This window comes from Gossypium raimondii, chromosome 4 (genome assembly GCF_025698545.1).
Source record: "Gossypium raimondii isolate GPD5lz chromosome 4, ASM2569854v1, whole genome shotgun sequence".
NCBI classification, from domain to species: Eukaryota; Viridiplantae; Streptophyta; class Magnoliopsida; order Malvales; family Malvaceae; genus Gossypium; species Gossypium raimondii.
Genome location: NC_068568.1, coordinates 17714281 through 17736952, shown reverse-complemented (window position 1 = coordinate 17736952; position 22672 = coordinate 17714281). Strand labels below are relative to the sequence as shown.

The 22672-nt window shown below is 36.7% G+C and overlaps 2 protein-coding genes across 2 annotated transcripts; both read left to right on the top strand.

Annotated features, from left to right (window-relative positions):
• Positions 1-16608: 16608 nt before the first annotated feature.
• On the top strand, positions 16609-17907 carry LOC128040441 (uncharacterized). The gene has a single exon (XM_052629191.1). The coding sequence runs from the start codon at positions 16609-16611 to the stop codon at positions 17905-17907; it is 1299 nt and encodes a 432-aa protein (XP_052485151.1).
• A 1347-nt stretch (positions 17908-19254) lies between these two features.
• Positions 19255-22455, top strand: LOC105784959 (uncharacterized). Its single transcript, XM_052629190.1, has 8 exons — positions 19255-19401; positions 19495-19834; positions 19952-20532; positions 20734-21188; positions 21306-21416; positions 21522-21656; positions 22014-22242; positions 22360-22455. Exons 1-8 carry the CDS (start codon positions 19255-19257, stop codon positions 22453-22455), a joined length of 2094 nt encoding a protein of 697 aa, XP_052485150.1.
• The last annotated feature ends 217 nt before the right edge of the window (positions 22456-22672 follow it).

Sequence of the window (22672 nt, the reverse complement as noted above, 5' to 3'; positions counted from 1 at the left end):
TTTTTTATTCAAAAGAGTCCCGAATGAACCATGAATGCAATCAAACTTTAGAGAAAGCCTAGAAATGGTTTATAATGTCTTAAATGACTTTAAAAATGTAAAAATGATAAGAAGAACTTGAATAATAATTTGGCTATTGGATAAAGTATTTGTCCTGAAATGTAGCATTCCTTGCGCAGGTTTAGGTACTAGCTCAGGTAAGGGGTGTTACACCATATTTCCCAAAAGAGAGAAAGAAAAGAAGAAAAGGAAGAAGAAGAAGGACGAAATTGAAAAGTTATTTTCTAATGACGGGCATTCCATTTTTTTTAGTATTTTTTGTGTTCTAAGAAGATGGGGTTATGAATGTCATGGTGGTTGAGGACCATTGATCCAATAAAGCCACCCTCACCAGAGCTCTCCCTTCCTCTTATTCCTACATGCAACCAAAAATCAACTAGTAAAAAAAAAACTCTAAGGTTCTACCTTCAAAAAACTTTGATTTGCTCTGTATTCTGATTTCTTGGGTTTTGATCTCTCTGATACCACTAACTATATTCGATTGTATTATGATTGCTCACTCTGACTATCAATCAACCCTTATTCTCTTTTTTTTTCCAGAATATATATCGCGCTACTATTCTTTATTAACCCTTAATCATGCATAATATTGAGTCTTAGCTCGATTGGCATTGACATTATTGTCAGTGCAGGAGGACGTAAGTTTGACTGCATTGAAGCACATTATCCTCTTATTTGAGAGTTGATGAGAGGCTATGAGTAGTTCTAGCCATTGTATCAAAAAGAACATAGATGATAAGAACCTATAATAAAATTAATGTTAAAAAAATTAACTTTAATCTGTTTTGTGTATAAATAATTTTACTAAGTGAATGAAAAAAAAATGTGGCATTTTCTTTTGTCTGTTCACACTAACGACAACCCTAACCTGTAATATGGACTTTAAAAAAAGTTAATTTGGAGTTTTAAAAACAAATTAGATTGAGCCTGAGATTTTGAAAATTGATTTGGGCTTTGCAAATTTAAATAATCTTTCAAAGTTAAGCCCAAGCCCCAAAAACAAATTTCTTTAAGACTGATTTTCTTAATTTTCTAAAAGTAATTTTATTTTTATTTTTATTTTAAAAATTAATGTTTTATTATTTCAAAATGGATATTCAAATATCCACTCCACTTCATGCCAAAATTTCAAAGAAATAAAAAATAAAATTCTAAAATTGATTTGAAACCAAAATTAATTAAATCTAACTTAATTCAATTTTAAAGCAAAAGAAATTATTTTAAAATTAAGTTGATAAAAATTTAAATTTAGAATCAAAATAATCATGCCCAAAAAATTCATTACCCTTCAAAACCAAATCAAAATTGCAAGTGTCTATTATTACACTTTTTAAAAGAATTATCTTTTAATTAAATAGTTTATCTATTTATTACTTTTAGTGTTATTTTAAAAATAATTATTATATACGTATATTATTTTAAATAATATTATTCAAAGAATTAAATATTTAAAACCATCCATCTAAATTATTAAATTTTAAAATTTAAAATCAAACTTCATTATCCAATAATTAAGTATAATTATATATTATTTAAAATAAAAGTATCCAATATAACTATAAATAATTTGATTATATACAGGTTTTACTTTTATTTTTAAATTGTTTTGCTATTATTTGGTTCTCTCTAGCATTTTGAATAATTTGATAGTAGAAATGATTAGAATTTGAAACGTAAATAATTAAATATTTATTTAAAAATCTCTTCATTAAAATTTTTATAATATAGGTTGTGTTAAAATTCATTTTTTTCAAACGTCTAGAGTCCTAAATTAAATTCGCGACTTGGATAAACTTATGATCCTGTTCCGCACCCTCATTCATATCAACAAGGGTCTGTTATAATTTTTTTATCAAATTATCTGGATGAATGAAAAAAATATTAAAATTCAAATACACTATAGAAAAATAGGTTGTTAGCGGCGTTTTTTTGGCCCTAATGATAAGCGCCGCAAAAAATACCGCTATAGAACATGATCTTTAGCGGTGCTTTCCCTACGAACGCCGCTATAGAACATAATATTTAGTGGCGCTTTTATTACAAATGTCGCTAAAGAACATGATTTTTAGTGACGTTTTTTTAAAACGCTGCAAGAGAGTCGAGCATGTTGTGGCGTTTGTAGCTAGAATCACCGCAAAAAATCATGTTCTTTAGCGGCGTTTGTAGTAAAAGCACCGCGATGTTTGTGGGAAAAGCGCCGCTAACTTTAACAGATTTTACCAATTTATTTTTATTTCATATAGAACCCGAATTTTCAACATATTTTCCTACAACTTCAAATCCAACCAAAAACTTCAAATCTAAAAAATACTATCATGAAAGAAATATGCATATGACCTAAATTAATAAATGAAATAACAAAATATATTCAAAAGTTATATTGTTAAGATATTCTCACAATAAGAAAACAAAAGTCTAAGATGGCGGATTCTGCGATAGTTTCTGCTTAAACATCTTCATCATATTTTTGAAGTTGTAGCTGGAGTTCGTCATATTTTCTTGTTGCCTCTGCTGTCCTTGCCGCTGCCTCTGCTTCCCTCACTGTTGCCTTCGCTTTAAGTTGTATTTGGAGTTCATTATGTTTTCTTTGAGCCTCTGCTTCTCTCGATGTTGCCTCCACTTTAAGTTGAGCAATTTGCTCAACTGTGCTCACTTGCATCTGAGCCATCTGGTCTCTTAACCTTTGAACTTCAGCTTGAGCCTGATTCACCGAAGGCATGTATTGTTGTGAGCTGGATCCAAAATATTGGGTTGGGCTAACAAAAGATCCTTGAAATTAAAACCCGACCATACCTTTCAAGACCCAAAACTTCAGTAATAATTCGGTTATCAATGTCGTCCAAATTAACATAACTATCACTTAAAGCCATCGCTTCATACTTCACCCTTTTATCCTTTAGTTTCTCCTAATAAATCAATCAAGGAGTTAGAAACGAAATATATAATCAAACAAATGAGACATAACTTGGCATTATTTGCATTACAAATGACGAATCAAACCATTATAATTAAACATGATAAATATTTAAAATAATTTAAATTTTATTAAGTAAATATACCATAATTTCTGTAGCTTCAGTAGCCATATGAGATCCATCTTTCTTTCTATATGTAATGTCAAAAAGCTGAAAGCGTCAAACTTTTTGACCAGACGACAGTTCCTACAATATAGTAGGAAAAATATTATTTAGTAGAAAGTAATTAATATTTGACAGAATTAATAAATTCGAAATACCTCATCATCGCCTACACAAGCAAAACTTTTATTATTGATTTTGAATTTATTATCTACAATACACATAAAATAGTTGAAATATTAGTAACTAATTACAATAATAATAGTACATATAAAATAGTTGAAATATTTAACAACATCAAGATTTAAATTATAATATTACATATAATTAAAAAAACTTAAAATCTTACTATATCATGATTCGTAAATATATTCATCCACATCCTGGCGAACCCATTGAAATTGTGTACTAGTACTAGGGATAGTTTCATTTAAGTTTTGTTCTTAAAAAGGCAAAGTTTCTGATCTTTCGTCGATGTCATCTCTACTTCTATGGCCCATGTCAAACAAGTCTCTAGGGGTGTTACAGAGTATAACGTATCAACCCTCGTCAGTTGGATCTTTCAAGTAAAAAACTTGTTTGACTTGAGAAGAAAATACATATGGCTAGTCTATCAATTGTTGTCCAGTGTGAATTAATCGAGAGAAGTTCACCATTGTAAAACCAAATTGATCATTTTTAATTCCACAAGCAGTATTAATATCAGTCCATCACATCGAAATAAGACAACCTTCCGTTTGCCATAGTAATCTAACTCAATAATGACCGTAAGAAATCCATAATACTCCACATTTCCCTCAACAGGATTACTATCCATAGCACTAGCATAACTTGTAATTGAATAATTAACAACTATTACACAATTTTGAGTCCTCCTCAATCTTTCGTAAGATTTTGTATGAAACCTGAATCCGTTAATGAGGAAGGCATTATATCTTTTTACTACTCTATTCGGACCTTGGGAAAGCCATTTAACTTCTTCATTGATGTCCTTTCCACTCCAAACTTATTGAATTGAAAGTAAATTGATTAATTATAATGTTATACGAAAACATTATTATTTGTCATTAAAAGCTTCAGTTGCATACCATCTTCCCTAACCATTCATGAAAAGATTCTGTGAATAACTTATGAATCTCTCGATGTTGTAATCTTCGGGAGCGTGAACAAGATCTCAAGACTTGTTTAGACTCACTATGTTAAAAAGTGGATTACTTGGTTAGAAAATAAACAAATCAAAAAGATGAATATTTATCAAATTCTAAAACTTACTTGTGTAATGGTTCAATTGAATCATGATGAAAAAGAACATATCGATGTGCTTATACCTAGGATCTATCATCTAAGTGTGCAATTTCAACTTTATCGATTGGTTGTCTATAACTTCGAAATAGATAAGTTTCAATTAAGTTATGATTAGTGAGCCCAGCATTTCTACTTGGTCTATTTAGTCTTGTTTCAACATCTTCTAAATATCTAGAGCAGAAAGTCATACACTCCTCTGCTAAGTAAGCTTCAGCAATTGATCATTCTGGATAATGCTTATTACGACAATAAGACTTCAATTTGCATAGGAACCTAAACACGATATACAACATTATCAAAAGTTGTAATTAAAGTTATATTCATGAATGAATGAAAAATTTTCAAATAAATTAGCACCTCTCTATAGGATACATCCACCGATAGAAAACCAATCCACCAAGTTTTGTTTCATGAGGGAGATAGATTAGCAAGTGCACCATAATAGTGAAGAACGAAGGTGGAAAGATTTTCTCCAAATTGTATAAAGTCAAGGCGGCTTGATCTTGTACTTTCTCAAGTTCTTCAACAATTAAAACTTTGCCACAAATAGCTTTCATTATATTGGATAGTTCAATTATACAAGATGTCACCTTTTTTGACATACAACAGCATAAACCAACTGGCAGTAAATCTTGCATCAAGATGTGATAATCATGTGATTTTAAGGAATATAGTCTTCGATCTTTAATACTCACAGATCGAGATTATTTGATGTATACGTATCTGGGACCTTTATATCCTTCAACACCGTGCAGAACACTTCTTTTTCTTTCTTCGACATTGCAAATATAGAAGGCGACAACCAAGATTTTCCATTCAGAAGTAATTGGGGATGAAGATCACGTCGAATTCTTATGTCAACTAGATCAAGTCGACTATTAAGATTGTCTTTCAATTTTCTATCGATATTGAGAATTGCCCGATGATGTTCTCTCAAACATTCTTTTCAATATGCAAGACATTAAGATTGTGTCATAAAATATGAAGCTCTCAATAAGGCAACTCAAAAAAAATACTTCTTTTTTCCACAAGTTTGCCTCATTAGGATCATCATTTTCATCAGATTCATCATCACTCTACCAATCAACATCGCCAACATATGCCTCCCTCGGTCTTTTCTTTGTTTGTGTGTTGGGTGGTTGATTCATCTTCTCATAGCTAAAATTGATATCTTTTAACATGAACAAGATTTCAGATCCAATGGTCTGCTCAGGAGCTTTTCTGAACTCTTCAGTACCATTAAATAGAGTCCTATAAAATCTAAATCTATGATTTCCATCTAACCACCGATGATGCCCCATATAAGAGAACTTCCCATTATATAACCACTTCGAACATGTTTGTGCAGCACAACAAGGACAAGCATAACGTCCTTTGGTACTCCAACCAGATAAATTAGCATAAGCCGGGAAATCATTAATAGTCCACAACAAAGTTGTACATAAATAAAAGTTCTCATTTCTCAAGACATCATATGTTTTAACGCCCGCCCATATCTGTTTCAACTCTTCAATAAGTGGCTGCATATAAATGTCAATATCATTCCCGAGACCTTTCTCTCCAGGGATAACCATGGATAAGATAAAAGAAGATTGATTCATGCAAATTCACAGAGGAAAATTGAAAGGAACAAGCACTACAGGCCAAGTACTGTACGAAGTACTCATGATTTTAAAATCATTAAATCCATCAGATACTAGCTCGAGCCTTACATTTCGAGGATCGCTTGCAAAGCTTGGAAATTTACTATCCATCATCGGTTCGTTGATCATGATGCCACCTCATAGACTCGGCTGTCTTTGACGACATGAAAAGCCTTTGAAGCCTTGGTATTAGCAGAAAATATCGCAAAATCATTACTGGCTTCTTTCTTGACTTTGCCTCACCTTCATCATCATACATATCTTCTGCATTCCTATTCATCCAACGAGGTTTACCGCAAAACATGACAAGACTGTTGGTTTTTCTGATCACTCCAATACAACAAGTAGTCATTTGGGCAACTATGAATTTTGTCATACCCAATGCCTAAATCCTTTATCAGTTTCTTCATATCTTTGCATGAATGAGAGATTTTTGCAAATGGAAACGTATCTCTCAAAAACTCTAACAATAGCATAAAAAAGTTCCTAGTCCACCCTCCCAAACATTTTAAGTGAAAAAGACGAATGTAGAACGGCAGTTTTGAAAATTTCGATCCCTCATAAAGTTCTTCATTCATTTCATTAAGTAACTTGTAGAATTTTGCCGCTTCTCCATTTGGCTCTTCATCAGGTGCACTTCTTCCCGTTTCGGTAAAAGTATTTCCACCAATATCACAATCATCGGATGCAATAATTTCAGGTGAAACGATTACAAACCATGACTGTGCATATTAAATGCATCCCACAACATATCTTCCGTGTCATCTTCTCTATGAGGACAAGTTGAAGAGGTTCTACGAGGTGTACACTCTCCATGGAAAATCCATTTTTTATATCCCCAAATAAATCCATCAACAATTAGATGTTCGTAGACAACTTCACGAATATGCCAATTGATGTTGCCACACTTCTTTCACGAGCAAAGAATCATATTCTCTTGGCTTGCATTTTGAAATGAAAAATTTAGAAAAGTTTGTACTCCATTTCAATAATCGTTGCTTACCCTTGACAAATCCATCCAACTCTTATCCATTTCGTAGTTCTTAAAGTCTAAAGTTGACAATAAATCATGGTTACTTAAGTGTTCTAAGTAGATTTAATTTATGTTTATAATATGATTGGTTAAGTGTTCTAAATAGAGGTGATCATGGGCCGGGTTCAGGCCAGGCCCAAACAAATTTTTAGGCCCGTTTTCTAAGCCCGGGCTCGGCCCGGCCTGAAATATGGGCCTAAAAATTTATCCAAGCCCGGCCCGAGAGAAAATTGCTAAGCCCGAGCCCGGCCCTTATTAAATATATATTAAATATATATAATATATATTTGATTAAAAATAAAATATATATATATTTAATATAAAATTCGGGCCGGGTCGGGCCTGGGTCAAAAAAGTTTTACCCGAGGCCCAGCTGGTTTTATAAACGGGCCTCATTTTTTGCCCAAACCCATATTTCGGGCCTATATTCAAACCCTTCCATTTTTCGTACGGGCAGTCGAGCCGGGCCAGGTAGCCCAACCCATGATCACCTCTAGTTCTAAATAGATTTAAGTCAAATTTCAATTCTAATTTTTATATTATGCTCAGGTTTATATCTTAATGTTTATAATATGATCAATTAATCTAAATTTATTATTTTGTAAATTTAAGGCTGTAAATAAATAGTTTATGTAACACTCCAAACCCAGCCTAAACGTTATAGCCGAATCTGGCAATGTCACATTGCAACACCCTTTACCCGTACTCGATGCCGGAATAGGGTACAAGGCATTACCAAAACACATATATTTATAATCGTATTAAACTGAGTTATAAAATTTCATACAAATTAAAACTTTCAAATTATTATCTTCGAATCGCTAATTAGGGCTTACAAGGCCCAATATATATACTCATTCGATCCAAGCCTTATAGCTATCACCATTTATTCATTTCATAGCCATATATGAACTTATAATCCTTCAATTTCTTGTCATATGAATTTATCAATTATTACTTGCTTCTCAAGAAGAACCCGAATTGATCCGTATCATTTCATATTCTCGTATCATCATATTTTTCCTATTAAACCATTGTAATATATTAAATATTCAAGATATTGTAAAGATTCGCTAATCTATCTCATATACTTTCACATAGATTAATTCACAATTCACAAGTCTTATCATTTCAAAGCTTATAAGACACATGTACATATCTATACTAACTTGTATGAGTCTCATACTCATTCATATGCTCAATAAATCAGTTAAATCATTTCAACATTGAAGAATCCACATTATGTCATAAACAATACTAATAATAATCATAAATCTTTTCATATTAATTTCATATATCACTTATCGAACTTCAAATATCATTTCATAAATAAGTAATTCACTAACACATCTTGCCATATACAATATCCAATTTGTGAAATCACTTAATTGAATTCAACTTCAACAATCACAACAAATCTATCACTTCAGTGTGAGTCCATGTAACACTTACCAACTTTGTCAAATTAGTGAATGTATTATGGAATTGAGTACTTTATTTTCTCGATGCCATAGTCCAACTATGGTCTTACACATAATCACATAACATATCACTTATTGTCATGGTCCATCCATGGTATTTTTCGTCAATTCGTCTTTATCACTGAACGAAAGTACTCAACCCTGCGTTATACTCAATTTGAACTTTCTTTCCAATTTATCTATCTTTCTCAACAATCATAATTCAACCATGAATATATATAATAATAAATTATGTCATGCATAATACTAACAAATACTTGTTTGGTTTCATCCATATGAATTTACAATTCAATTCATGAAAACTAATTGAAATGAAACATTATGTCATTTCTAATTCAACGTTTATCAAATATAATCGGCATATGACCAATTTATATACAAATCATTCATATATTTTATTTTCCTCCTCCTCCTCTCCATTCCACATCCTTAATGTACCTAACACTCTTATAAATAACATTTTCTATAATTTTACTATTCACTCACATGTATATTCAAAGCTTTCTATTCGAGTTAGAGTCACTAAATTATTTTTATCTGAGCTACAGAGCTCCAAATTAAGATCCGTTAATTTTACCTGAAAATAGATTCACATATCTTCTTACCATAAAATATTCAGAATTTTTGACTTAGCAATAAGTACATTTTATTCTTTAAAGTTTCCCCTATTTCACTACTCGACAGTTCTGACCTCTCTTCACTAAAAATTAATTGTCTCACTATACAGAATTTGGATGGTACTTACGTTTATTTCACTTGAAAATAGACTCATTCAAAGTTCTAAACATATAAAGTTTAACCCGTAATTATTTTTTAACAATTTTTAACAATTTTTCAAAGTCAGAACAGGGAATTCCAAACTCATTCTGATGCTGTCTCACTAAACTTAAAATATCTCAAAATATATAAGTTTTTTGCTTTCTTTGTTTCTTTTATGTAAAAATAGACTCATTAATATTTCATTTCATATCTTATTCACTCTCTAATTTGATTTACACCATTTTTGGTGATTTTTCAAAGTCACACAACTGTTTCTGTCCAAAACTATTTTGTTGCTAATTCTACTATTTCATAATTTCAGTTTTTTCACTTTCGATCACTATTCAATTCAATTCCACACATATATTCATCATTCAATTACACTTAATCGTTACATGATCTCATGTATTTTCACTAGTCAATTTCCCATTGAACACTCGGAATATACACGGATACGTAGAGAATTAGCACATAAGCGCCACACTGATATATAACTGAAACTACCACTGATAAGTAGCCGTAGCTACCACTGAAATGTAGTCGAAGTTACCACTGATATGTAGTCGTAGCTACCACTGAAATGTAGCCAAAGCTACCACAGATCAATAACACTGGAAATGTCCACGGGCTTGCTCACACAAGCTATTAGGTGTCTGCAACACATGCTAGATCACCCAACACCCGGGACTCACTGTAACACTGTAACACTATAACACTGGTCCCTAGTGACATGTCACTTGTATCCACTTATATTCCTAAGTTCAACCGGGAATTTACACTTAACACTTTATCACTTGAATAATTCATGAAAAATTTTCCTTCCACATTCAATATTAATTCACATATCAAATATAATTCACAATTTACAAAAATAAATTGTTATTATTTACACGTAACTTACTTTGGTGCAACAATATAAAAATTTAGCAATTTAGTCTTTAATCTTTTCTTTTCTCCGATCAAGGTCGATTCCACTTCTTTCTTCATCTATAATAACACATTTGACTTATTTAATACTCACATTTATCAAAACAGTCATTGACTCAAACTTTGGAAAAACTACAATTTTGCCCCTAAACTTTTGTATATTTACACTTTTGCCCCAAAGCTTGTAAATTAAACTTCATCCCTTATTCTTATGTATTATGTCATGCTCAACATTTTTCCCTTCTATGGCAACATCGAATTCCCACTCTAACACTTACTTATAAACATTAGGCATTTTTACTGATTATGTTATTTTACTCGTTTTTACTTAAAATCGCTTAGCCAAATTTGTTTAACATAATTTCAAGCTTCATATTCTACCATAAAACATCAAAATAAACATATTTCACCTATGTGTATTTTTCCAAATATAAACCCTACGTTAAATTATTGCTAGAATAAGCTAAATCAAGTTACCGAGACTTCAAAAACGTAAAGAACATAAAAAATAGGGCTCGGAATCACTTACTATGGAGCTTGGAAGCTTGAAAACCCTAACTATGGCTCCCCCTTGTAAAATTCGTCCAAGGCTTGAAGATGGACAAATTTTTGGCTATTTCGGCTATAATAAGGCCCAATCGGCCTGGGTTTAAACACAAAAAGAAAGTGGCCCAATAACCCCTAAACCTAGCAGCAAACAGCCCAATACATCAAAATTAAAAGAAAAAACCTAGCCGCAAGAGGTCCCCCGTCGCCAGCAACCTCCCCAAGCGCCGTAGGACTGGAGATCAGCCCCTTCACGTGCACCATTCGCACAACTACCTGCAAATAAAAACGGACTAAGAGTCCACAAAAGAGAGGGATAGTAAACTAATGTATTTTCGTAGGCTATAAAAGCCTAGATTTGTATGAACAGAAGGAAGGAGAAAAGAAAACACGAAGTGCAAATTTTTTTTCAAGGTGAAATTTAATTCTGTTTTTCTTTTTCGTTATTTTTTTCCTTTTTTTTATTTTGTTTTAAAAAAATAATAAAAGGGGCGAGGGGTTACCTTCGAAGCTTCGCCGGTGAAGCCCACGACCGCCGCGCTCGAATCAGAGGTCGGCGGAGGGCCGAGGCTTGAGGCGAAGGCGTGAACGGCGGCGCTGAGGGGGTGTTTGGGTATGAGACCCTAGCAGAGGTCTCCTCTGCTGTTTGAAAAAAGGGAAAATGAGTGGATTTTGGAAAATTTTTGGGTTTTGAAACGATTGCGAAACGGTGTCATATAGGGCCTGTTTCAGTAGCCCAAAACGACACCGTATAGGGCTATACCCGCGCGGTGACCCGACCCGGGGAGGATCCGCGTGTCATGGACCTTGGATGGTATAATTGCGCGAATGGTCCCTGCTAGCTGCAACGCGCTTCAGTCAAGCCCTTTTGTTTTTTAAAATTTAGGCCGAATATTTCTTTTTGTTCCAATTGGGTCCCTCCCTGCGCAGCGCATTGGAAGGATGGGATAATATCCCTTTTGGTCCTCCATGGATACGCGCGCGTTCGAGTGGGTCCCTTTTTCTCTTTTTTAAGAATTTTTTTATTTTAAATTTGCCCCATTGTTTCGTTTGTAACTCAATTTAATCCATTTTTTTCATAATTATGCTATGTCATTTTTTATTTTATTCTATTTATTGATATTATTAATATTATTATTATTATTATTATTATTATTATTATTATTATATATACGTCTATTTTTTATATGTAATATATATATGTATATTCTATTTTATGTGTACATAATTTTAAGCCTTTATAAATGCGTGCATGAATTTACACATACATTTTTTTCTATTTTCTTAACTCTTATATACTTTATATTATATGCATATTTATATTTTTTATTTTTGTAAATATATATATTCATATACATATGCATATACATTTTTATTTTCAAATATATATATGCATGTTTTTATTAGTTTTGATTGATACACTCCATTCCATTTTTTTCCTTGTATAGGCGTATTAAATATATGTGTACACATATTTGCAAGTTACTTGTATAATGTATTTGTATGTATATATTTGCAAATATTTATTTATGTCAAAATTAAAGGATTTGTATCATATTACATATTAACCTTTTAGCATACCCTTTTGAAAATATATTTTGGTTTTAACCATTCATCAAAGTTTTTTTTTATTTAAAGGTTTTCGAATGAAAGCATTTTTGGAAGTTTGGGATTTTTGAGGGGAATTGAGCCCTAACGTATTGGGTTCTGATTTTCTTTGTCAATCCTAAATGACCGAGAATATTTTTATTCAAAATGCATAAAAAGTCATTTTTGGGAACTTAACTTGTTGGCCCTAACGTATTGGGTGTGGCATGTTACTTTCTTAGAATGAAGATTTTGGTATAAAATAAAAGTGATATTCAGAGTTCGGGGGATTATGAGGAATTGTACCCTAACGTATTAGGACTCGATTTCTTTACATGACTTGAACAATTGATTATCCTTTTGCAAATTTCATCTTTCAAACTTATTTTAAAATCTTTTTTTAAACTTTCGACACTAAGACATCTAATAATCAATTTGGTACCGATTTTGGGCGTTATGAGGGTGCTAACCCTTCCTCGTACGTAACTGACTCCCGAACCTGTTTTCTTAAAATTCGCAGACCAAAATAATTTTTAAGGTGAGCCGATCACACCCTAATAAAGGATTGGTGGCGACTCCAGTTTTTGTTTATCAAAGTCGACAACTCAAATTTTTGTTTTCAAAAACAGTTTCGACAGCTTGGCGACTCCACTGGGGACACTTGAGAGTCTAGCCATAAACTGATTATATTTGTCTTTGTGTCAAAAATCAAAAGTTTTAAAAAATTCATGAGTTCCCTTCACATTCATCGTTTTTTTTCATCTTGGTATGTTGGTAACCTTGCATTTGCATTTTGCATTTTACCCCTAAGTGGGAGCAAGAAACTAGTCCTTCGTGAGGTTTTCACCTCCATGCAGGGTAGTGGATCGCTTCCGGGATACATCCATACCTATGTCTTCGTGAGATTTTCATCTCCGTGCAGCCATAGGGAAATGTATCTCCCTGAACTGAACTCGATCTATATGAGCCTATAATGGGTGAGGATCGAGGAATCTGCTGGTTTGGGTACCCTTACTCTAGAAACTAAACCTCATATAGTGAGCTTTAGGAACTTGACCTAGGTAGAACTATCCCAAAACCCTAGGGGATTCCTGTTTAAGTGTTTCTTGCTATTTTATGTTTGTTTATATCTTTATATGTAATACTGACTAGGGTTTCTTTTGTTTTGATTGCATGACATCATGATTGCATAACATTTCATCCTAAAAGGGCGTTAGTTCATATTCGGTTGCTAGATAGAAAGCTTATCATGGAAAAAGGGTTTCTTGATAAGGTGGAAGATAATGCGGCTGTCCAAACTTGGTCTGAGACAACACAACAGGAGAAAGGTGATAGTTTGGTCGAAGGATATGTGTCAGAGTTGTGGGATTTCACTCGTGTTAGTGTGACTCAGAATAGCCTACTGGAATTAAAGGAAATTTAATCAAACAGAAGGGAGATAGAAAATGTATTCCTTGGAAGAATCTGAGAGATTTAATTCAAGTACATCCAGACACGAAGAAGAGGGTTGATGTTTTTGCTTTGAGCATCTACGGCCTAGTTGTCATTCCCAAAGCCTTGGGACATATCGATGAAGCAGTCACTGATCTTTTCGATCGACTTGATAAAGGAGTCACACCGGTTCCAACAATTTTAGTAGAAACTTTCAAGTCACTGAACGAATGTCGAAGAGTAGGTGAAGGAAGATTCATTGGATGTGCGCAGCTTCTCTTGGCATGGTTTCACAGTCATTTCAGGAAGGTTGATAAATTTTCTTATCGAGTTTTTTCTGAAACTTATTCACCCTTAAAAGAAATAGTGGAAATACCAATGCAAGATGGGGCCTTAGAAAAAAGATGGATTGCAACTCTTCAGAATCTTCAAGAGGAGGACATTGAGTGGAGAGCTCCTTGGTTGCTGTCAGATGAGATATTGTATAGATGTAGAGATTTCGATTGGGTTCCCCTACTTGGGATTTGGAGAGCTATTGGTTATACACCGTTACTGGTATTGAGGCAGTATAGATCGAGGCAGTTCGTACCTACAACCCAAGGATTAGCTCAAAGTGAGTTCTCGTATAAGTGTGATGGCTACAAGAAAAAGATTCGAGAAATGACAAATGCTTGGAGGCAGACTCGTCGATTGAAGAGATTGTCAATAGGTCCGTCGATGACTCCTGAATATATCAGTTGGCTGGGTAGGAGGGTCAATGATAATATACCTGTACCAGGTCAAGGAGACAGCCAATTAGTAGAAAAGCATGTACATATGGTCCCTTCTGAGCTAGAAATTATAAAGCAAGATTTTGAAAGAAGAAACTCTGAGCTTGAGAAGAAGCTAGGGCAAATGGAAGAGGAAAAGATGAGTCTGATGCTGGAAGTGGATGTTCAGAAGCTGGAAACCGAAGGCCTGAGGAAAGAAAAGCGCAAAGTTGAGGAGGATTTGAATAGCTTGAAGATGGATTATAAGAGGCTACGTATGTTAATGAGAACTGCTGGATTGGGAAAAACCTCAGAGCAGTGGCGTCAAGAAGTTCAAGAAGAAAAGGTCAAGGCTGATAGGTGGGAAAAGAGATTTCAGGAGGCTCAAAAGCAAAATAAGTCCTTTGAGAGGAGTTTGTCCGAAAGCCAGAATGAAAAGGATGAATAAAAAGCTAGGGTGGCCGAACTGGAGGCAATATTACAAGACTATGATGCCAGAATTGAACATCTGGAAGCAAATGAAGATCATCAAAATGAACAGCTTCACTATCTTCAGGATCAAGTTGCAGGAAGGGATCACATCATGGGAGAAGTTGTGGTCCAGATTCAAGGGGTAGCTGAGCACCTGCAGACTTTGGCAGTACAAGCTGATGTACTAAGTGTGAAGTATGAATCGGAATTAGAACAGGGGAAAAAGTTGGCATCATTACTTAGGGAGATTAAAGTTCTAAGTGTTAGGGCAAAGCCGTATTTATAGCTGTTTTATGTAAAGAAATTTTTTCTCTAGTAAAGTTTTCTGAGTGGAATTGAATTATAATTAACTCCTTTTTTGCATTCACCTCATGCATCGCATCATATGCATTAGCATCGCATCATATGCATTAAAGACCTTTATTAAATCCTAATAAGTTAAAATCATTACTCAGTTAACCTGGAAACCAACCAACCAACCCGACACCGATACGGCACTCGAGCAAAGATGAAAGATATGGATCAGAGATTAGAGAAGCTTGAACAGTACCAGAAGGATATGCAAGACCGGCTTCAGCTACAAATGCAGGAGCGGTTAGACAAGATGAAACAAGAGATGTCTGAGAAGATGCGGGAATCTCAAGAGGATATAGTGGCAAAGCTAACCCGACTGATAACTAAGGGAGGTGACAAAGGAAAGGGCCCCATGGCAGATGTCGATGAGGGAAATGATGATGAACTTTTCTATCCTCCAGGTTTCACCCCTCCACATGAACGAGCTCAAGCTGAATACCCGCGCAAATCTACTGTCACCATCATGCTTCAGCAATTTCGAGCTGGTGTTTCGAACCTCCAAACTGGGCCGGGTTTTAATCCCAAAAATAATCCTATTAACTCTGCCATTCCTGACTTTGATGAAGTGGTTGAGAAGGAAAGAGTGAAGGAGGAGTTACCGAGACAGTTAGAGGAGAGATGCAAGTGGCTCGAGGAGAAGTTCAAGGCGATGGAAGTTACTGAAAGTTATCGAGGCATTGACGCAAAAGAGCTGAGTTTAGTGCCAGATCTAGTACTCCCTCATAAGTTTAAGATGCCTGAATTCGAGAAGTACAATGGGACGACTTGCCTAGAGGCTCATATCACCATGTTCTGCAGGCGAATGGCTGGATACGTTAATAATGACCAGCTATTAATACATTGCTTCCAAGACAGCCTTGCAGGGGAGCATCCAAGTGGTACAATCAGTTGAGTCGTGCCACGATTGGTTCATGGAGAGACTTGGCGCAAGCATTCATGAAACAATATAGTCATGTGACAGATATGGCTCCTAGTAGAATCACCCTTCAGAATATGGAGAAGAAGCCGAGCGAAAGCTTTAGGCAGTACGCGCAGAGATGGAGGGAGGTCGCGGTCCAAGTTCAGCCATCGCTCTTGGAAAAGGAAATGACCATGTTGTTCATTAACACCCTGAAGGCACCATTCGTTACACATATGTTAGGAAGTGCCACAAAAAGCTTCCCTGACATAGTCATGAACGGTGAGATGATTGAGAATGCCATCAGGAGTGGGAAGATCGATGCTGGAGAGGGTAACAGAAGATCAGCTTCGAAGAGGAAGGAAAACAAGGTGAACAACGCTAGCATGTACAACAAGGGTTACCCGAAGTCAGTAACAGTGAGTCAGCCAGGAAAGGTGGCTGCCAATCAGCAAAGCTCGTCGAGACAGGAGGTCGGTACAAGGCGAAATACGGAGAGGCCCCAATTCACGCCAATTCCTATGTCGTATAGGGAATTATACCGAAACTTATTCGACGCACATGTAGTTTCCCCTTTCTATCTGAAGCCCTTACAGCCCCCGTACTCCAAATGGTACGACGCAAATACACAGTGCGACTATCATGCGGGAATTACGGGGCATTCCATAGAAAACTGTACTGCCTTTAAGAAGTTGGTTGAAAGGCTCATTGGTATGGGTGTCGTTAAATTTGATGAAGCCACCAAAGCAGAAAATCCATTACCAAACCATACTGATAGTGGAATAAATATGATGGGCGAGGACAGAAAAATTAAGGCATACATTGCGGACTTGAAGACTCCTTTGAGATGGGTCTGGAAAGAGATGGTGAAAAGGGGGCTAATTGCTTCAGAAGAAAGCTGTGAGAAGAGGAGGAACTACTGTGAGTTCCACTGTGAAATGGGGCATGAAATCCAAGAGTGTACGGAGTTCAGAGCCGTGGTACAGGATATGATAGATAATAAGGAGATGGAATTTTGTGAAAGAATGCAGAAGGAGAGTCATGTATGTACGTCAGAGTTGGCATTGGGAGTTCTAAAGGCTAACCATCCTGTGATCATCATCTCACAATCTAAGAATAGTGAGGCTGGAGCACGAGTAGCACCGAAGGTCATCATTCAAAAACCGACCGTGTTTACTTACAAGGATAACAGGAGGGTTCCTTGGAATTACAATTGTAATGTGACAATCCCAGGGAAGGAGGATGTAATTAATAAAGAGGACCATGATGAAGGAGGGCATGACGAACAGGTGAAGGCTCGAGTAGAGCCAATAAGAGAAGAAACTTCGATTGGAAAGAAGAAGAAGGCGGTCGAACCTGAATTGGTGGTCAATGAACCAATCAAGGAGGAGGAAGCTAGAGAGTTCTTGAAGTTCATAAAACATAGCGAGTACAGCGTTGTGGAGCAGCTGCACAAACAACCAGCTCGCATATCTGTGCTAGCTTTACTCCTAAACTCGGAGGGACATCGAAATGCACTACTGAAGGTGCTAAATGAAACTTATGTGGCCGACGATATCTCTGTTAACAAGTTGGATCGACCGTAAAGCAATATAAGCTACCGATAACTTCATCTCTTTCAGCAATGATGAAATACCACCTGGGGTATGGGATCTACTAGAGCTTTACACATCACTGCAAGGTGTAAAGGGTGCATATTACCGAGAGTTCTGGTAGACAATGGATCGGCATTAAATGTATTGCCCCTATCCACGCTCAACAGGCTACCTGTGGATAGTTCGCATATGAAGTCGTGTCAGAACGTGGTTCAAGCATTTGATGGTACTGAGAGGGGGGTCATGGGAAGAATTGACATTCCCCTGTTAATTGGCCCAACTATTTATGAGGTGGACTTCTTAGTTATGGACATCAAGCCTTCTTACAGTTGCCTATTAGGAAGGCCATGGATTCATTCAGCAGGTGCGGTACCTTCATCGTTACATCAAAAACTGAAGCTAGTGTCAGAAGGCAGGGTTGTGACGATAGATGCTGAAGAAGATATCATTGCATCTGTGACCAACGATGCGCCTTATCTAGAAACGAGCGATGATGCAATCGAATGCTCTTTCCGTTCCTTGGAGTTTGTAAATGCAACATTCATCCGTGAGGGAAACAAGATCCCGATGCCGAGAATATCCAGGACCACAGAGATGGGTCTGCAGTTGACTGTTGGAAAGGGAGCTTTGCTGAGAAGAGGATTGGGGAGATATCTTCGTAGAGTTGAGGCTCCAGTGTTGAAAGACAAGCGGACCGTTTGGCTTAGGATACAAGCGGATGCTAAGCGAAGAGGATAGAGCAGGAAAAGAAGCGAGTGAGGAGAATGGCTCGCTTGACAGGTGATGAAGTCAAATGGGAACCCATGACCTTTCCTCACCTATCCAAGACTTTTGTATCGGGAGGATTCGTCTATCAAGGAATGCTAGGGGTCAAAAGTATTAACACGGAGTTAGAGAGTATTCATGCCGTGTATGAAGAAGCGACGCGAGGAAGAACTTTGCCAGATATTCGTCCTTACGAGTCGGAAAGGGAGCTAAACAACTGGACTGCAGAAGAAATACCTGTAGTTTTTAGGATTTCCTCAGAATAATGTCCAAAACACCCTTATTGCTTTTTAACCTAGAAGTGATAAGGATTCCTTTGTGAAATGGGTTCATGTTCAGAAAATCGTTATTTTAATAAAGTTCATGTTTGCAGTCATTTCTGGAGCAAATTTTTCTTTCCATAAGAGTAGTTATTTTAAGTTTCTCTTAAACTACACTTGCATTTCATTCATGACCATATTACACCAAACAAATTCCTGAATCCATATTATTTTTCATACCTATAACAGGTCCCACGATATCAATGATGCGAATGTCACTCTTACAAATTTAGAGTCTCCTTTTGAACGAAACATGTGTTTAGAGGGATCGCATGATTTTGAAGACAACGAAGACTGTGGTTTGTCTCCTGACTTATTGAAGATGGTAGAAAGGGCCGAGAAGCAAATCCTACCTCATAGGGAATCAATAGAAATTGTGAGCTTAGAGGAGGGTAAAGAGGTGAAGATCGGATCGGATATCTCTGCAAAGACAAGATAGGACCTCATCGAATTACTCCGAGAGTTCAAGGACGTGTTCGCATGGTCATACCAGGATATACCGGGGTTAAGTACTGACATGGTAGTCTATCGTCTCCCTATAAGAGAAGATTGCAAGCCAGTGCAGCAAAAGCTCAGAATGATGAGGCCTGATATCGTGTTGAAGATAAAGGAGGAGGCCCAAAAGCAGTTTGATGCCGGATTTCTGCAAGAAGTCAGGTATTCTGAGTGGGTGGCTAACATCGTACCAGTTCCAAAGAAAGATGAGAAAGTACGAATGTGTATGGATTATCGGGATTTGAACAAGGCTAGTCCAAAGGATAATTTCCCATTGCCTCACATTGACACATTGGTAGACAATACTGCGGGCTTTTCACTGTTTTCCTTCATGGATGGTTTTTCTAGGTATAATCAGATAAAGATGCATCCTGAAGACATGAGAAAGACTACGTTCATTACGTTATGGGGGACGTTTTGTTATAAAGTGATGCTGTTTGGATTGAAGAATGCAGGAGCGACATACCAAAAAGCCATGGTAGCCTTGTTCCATGACATGATGCACAGGGAAATCGAGGTTTACGTTGATGATATGATCGCGAAATCTAGAACGGAGGGCGAACATGTGCGGGTCTTGAGAAAGTTATTCTTAAGATTGAGAAAGTTCCAGCTCAAGCTTAATCCAGCGAAGTGCACTTTTGGGGCCAGGTCAGGAAAGTTGCTAGGCTTCATAGTCAATGAAAAGGAAATCGAGATTGACCCAGACAAAGTCAAGGCAATACAAGATTTACCTCCACCTCGCACTCAGAAAGAAGTTCGGGGTTTCCTCGGAAGACTGAATTACATCGCTAGGTTCATTTCACAACTGACTGAGAAGTGTGACCCTATATTTCGTCTTCTGAAGAAACATAATCCTGGTACTTGGGATGAAGAATGCGAAGAAGCTTTTAACAAGGTGAAGCAGTATTTGTCTAACACTCCAGTGCTGTCACCACCTAGCCCAGATAAGCCGCTGATATTGTATCTGACAGTATTTGATAATTCCATGGGGTGTGTGCTAGGCCAACATGATGAAACGGGGAGAAAAGAAAGGGCAGTATATTATCTCAGCAAGAAATTCACTGACTGTGAAATGAGATATTCGCCTATTGAGAAGTTATGTTGTGCCTTGGTTTGGACAACCCGAAGATTAAGGCAGTACATGTTATACCATACGACTTGGCTAATCTCAAAGTTAGACCCGTTAAAGTATATGATGGAGTCAGCTGCTTTGAATGGGAGAATGGCCCGATGGTAGATCTTACTGTCTGAATTTGATATTGTCTATGTGAGCCAAAAGGCTGTGAAAGGGAGTACAATTGCTGACTTTCTAGCTAGTAGAGCTCTGGAGGACTATGAGCCGTTGAGTTTTGATTTCCCAAATGAAGACCTGATGTGTATAGCGGCTACTGAAGAAAATCTACAAGAAAGTCACGGTTGGAGGTTAAACTTCGATGGAGCCTCGAATGCCGTGGGCAATAGAATTGGGGCAGTCCTAGTGTCCCGGAATGGTGATCATTATCCTTTCACTTGCAAATTGGATTTTGATTGTACAAACAACATGACAGAGTATGAAGCATGCATCATGGGTATTCGTGCAGCTATAGAGCGAGGAATCAAAGTGCTAGAGGTCTATGGAGATTCAGCATTGGTGATATATCAGCTCAGGGGTGAATGGGAAACGAGAGATCCCAAATTAATCAGTTATCGAAAGTTGGTCCTCGAATTGATTAAGGAGTTTGAGGACATCACTTTTTGCTATCTCCCACGAGATGAGAACCAGATGGCTGATGCACTAGCTACTTTAGCTTCCATGATCAAGCTGAACAGACATGGGGATATGAAGCCAATCCAAATAAGTATCTATGAAGACCCGGCTCATTGTTACAATATTGAAGAAGGAGAAATTGATGATAGCCCTTGGTATCAAGATATACTACGGTATGTAAAAAATCGTGAGTATCCTGGCCAGGCAATGGAGAATGAAAAGAGAACTCTGAGAAGACTAGCCATTGATTACGTCTTAGATGGGGAGATCTTGTACAGGAGGGGAAAAGATCAGGTACTGCTAAGATATGTGGACGCCGTAGAAGCAAAGAAAATTCTAGAGGAAGTCCATGAGGGCATCTGCGGGACGCATGCCAGTGGGTTCACAATGGCTAGGCAGATTATGAGATTCGGGTATTATTGGTCCACCATGGAAGGGGATTGCATCAATTACTCCCAAAGGTGCCATAAATGTCAAATCTATGGTGATAAAATGCATGCACCTCCTTCACCTCTTCATATGTCGGTATGGAATGCCTGAAAGAATCATATCCGAAATACGTTGAACTTAAACAACAGCTCAATAGCAGAAGTCTGCAGCCAATTCAAGATCAGACATCACAATTCATCGTCGTATCGCCCAAAAATGAATGGTGCAGTGGAAGCGGCTAATAAAAATATAAAGAAGATTGTGGGGAAGATGATTAAGACTTACAGAGACTGGCACGAGAAATTACCGTTTGCCCTCATTGCTTATCGAACGTCAATCAGGACCTCCACCGGGGCAACGCCTTTCTCCTTAGTTTATGGCATGGAGGCAGTCTTGCCCATCGAAGTTGAAATCCCTTCTCTCCGGGTTTTGACTGAGCTACAATTGGATGAAGCGGAATGGGTTCAATCTCGATATGATCAGTTGAACTTAATAGAGGGAAAGAGGCTAAAGGCTATTCAGCATGGTCAGATGTATCAGAAAAGAATGATGCGAGCCTACAACAAGAAAGTTCGACCCAGAGAATTTCATGAGGGGGACCTGGTGTTGAGAAAAATTCTTCCTCTACAAAAGAATTTTAGGGGGAAATGGATGCCGAATTGGGAGGGTCCTTATGTTGTAAAAAAGGCCTTCTCTGGAGGAGCCCTGATCCTGGCTGAAATGGATGGAAAAAACTTGCCTAATCCAGTAAATTCAGATTCGGTCAAGAGATACTTTACTTGAAGAGGGGAAGGAACCAAAGTGAAAACCCGCAAAGGGCGCTTTGATTTCAAAAAAAAAACGGAGAGGCTAAGGTGAAAACCCGCAAAGGGCACCTTAAGACCAAAGGGGATTTGAGTTGAAAACCCGAAAAGGGCGGCTCAAATTTTGATTGGCACGTGATAGTCTTGCTGTACCTAAATCGGTAGAAAGGAATAGACGACATCTTGAGGCATCAACA

Bases quoted from the DNA above. Each gene is read 5' to 3' on its own strand.
- LOC128040441 (XM_052629191.1), top strand. From the start codon at position 16,609: ATGATTGAGAATGCCATCAGGAGTGGGAAGATCGATGCTGGAGAGGGT.
- LOC105784959 (XM_052629190.1), top strand. From the start codon at position 19,255: ATGTGTTTAGAGGGATCGCATGATTTTGAAGACAACGAAGACTGTGGT. The intron at 19,402-19,494 runs GTGAAGATCGGA...TGGTCATACCAG, and splicing joins GCTTAGAGGAGGGTAAAGAG to GATATACCGGGGTTAAGTAC. The intron at 22,243-22,359 runs GTTCGACCCAGA...GTTGTAAAAAAG, and splicing joins TGCGAGCCTACAACAAGAAA to GCCTTCTCTGGAGGAGCCCT.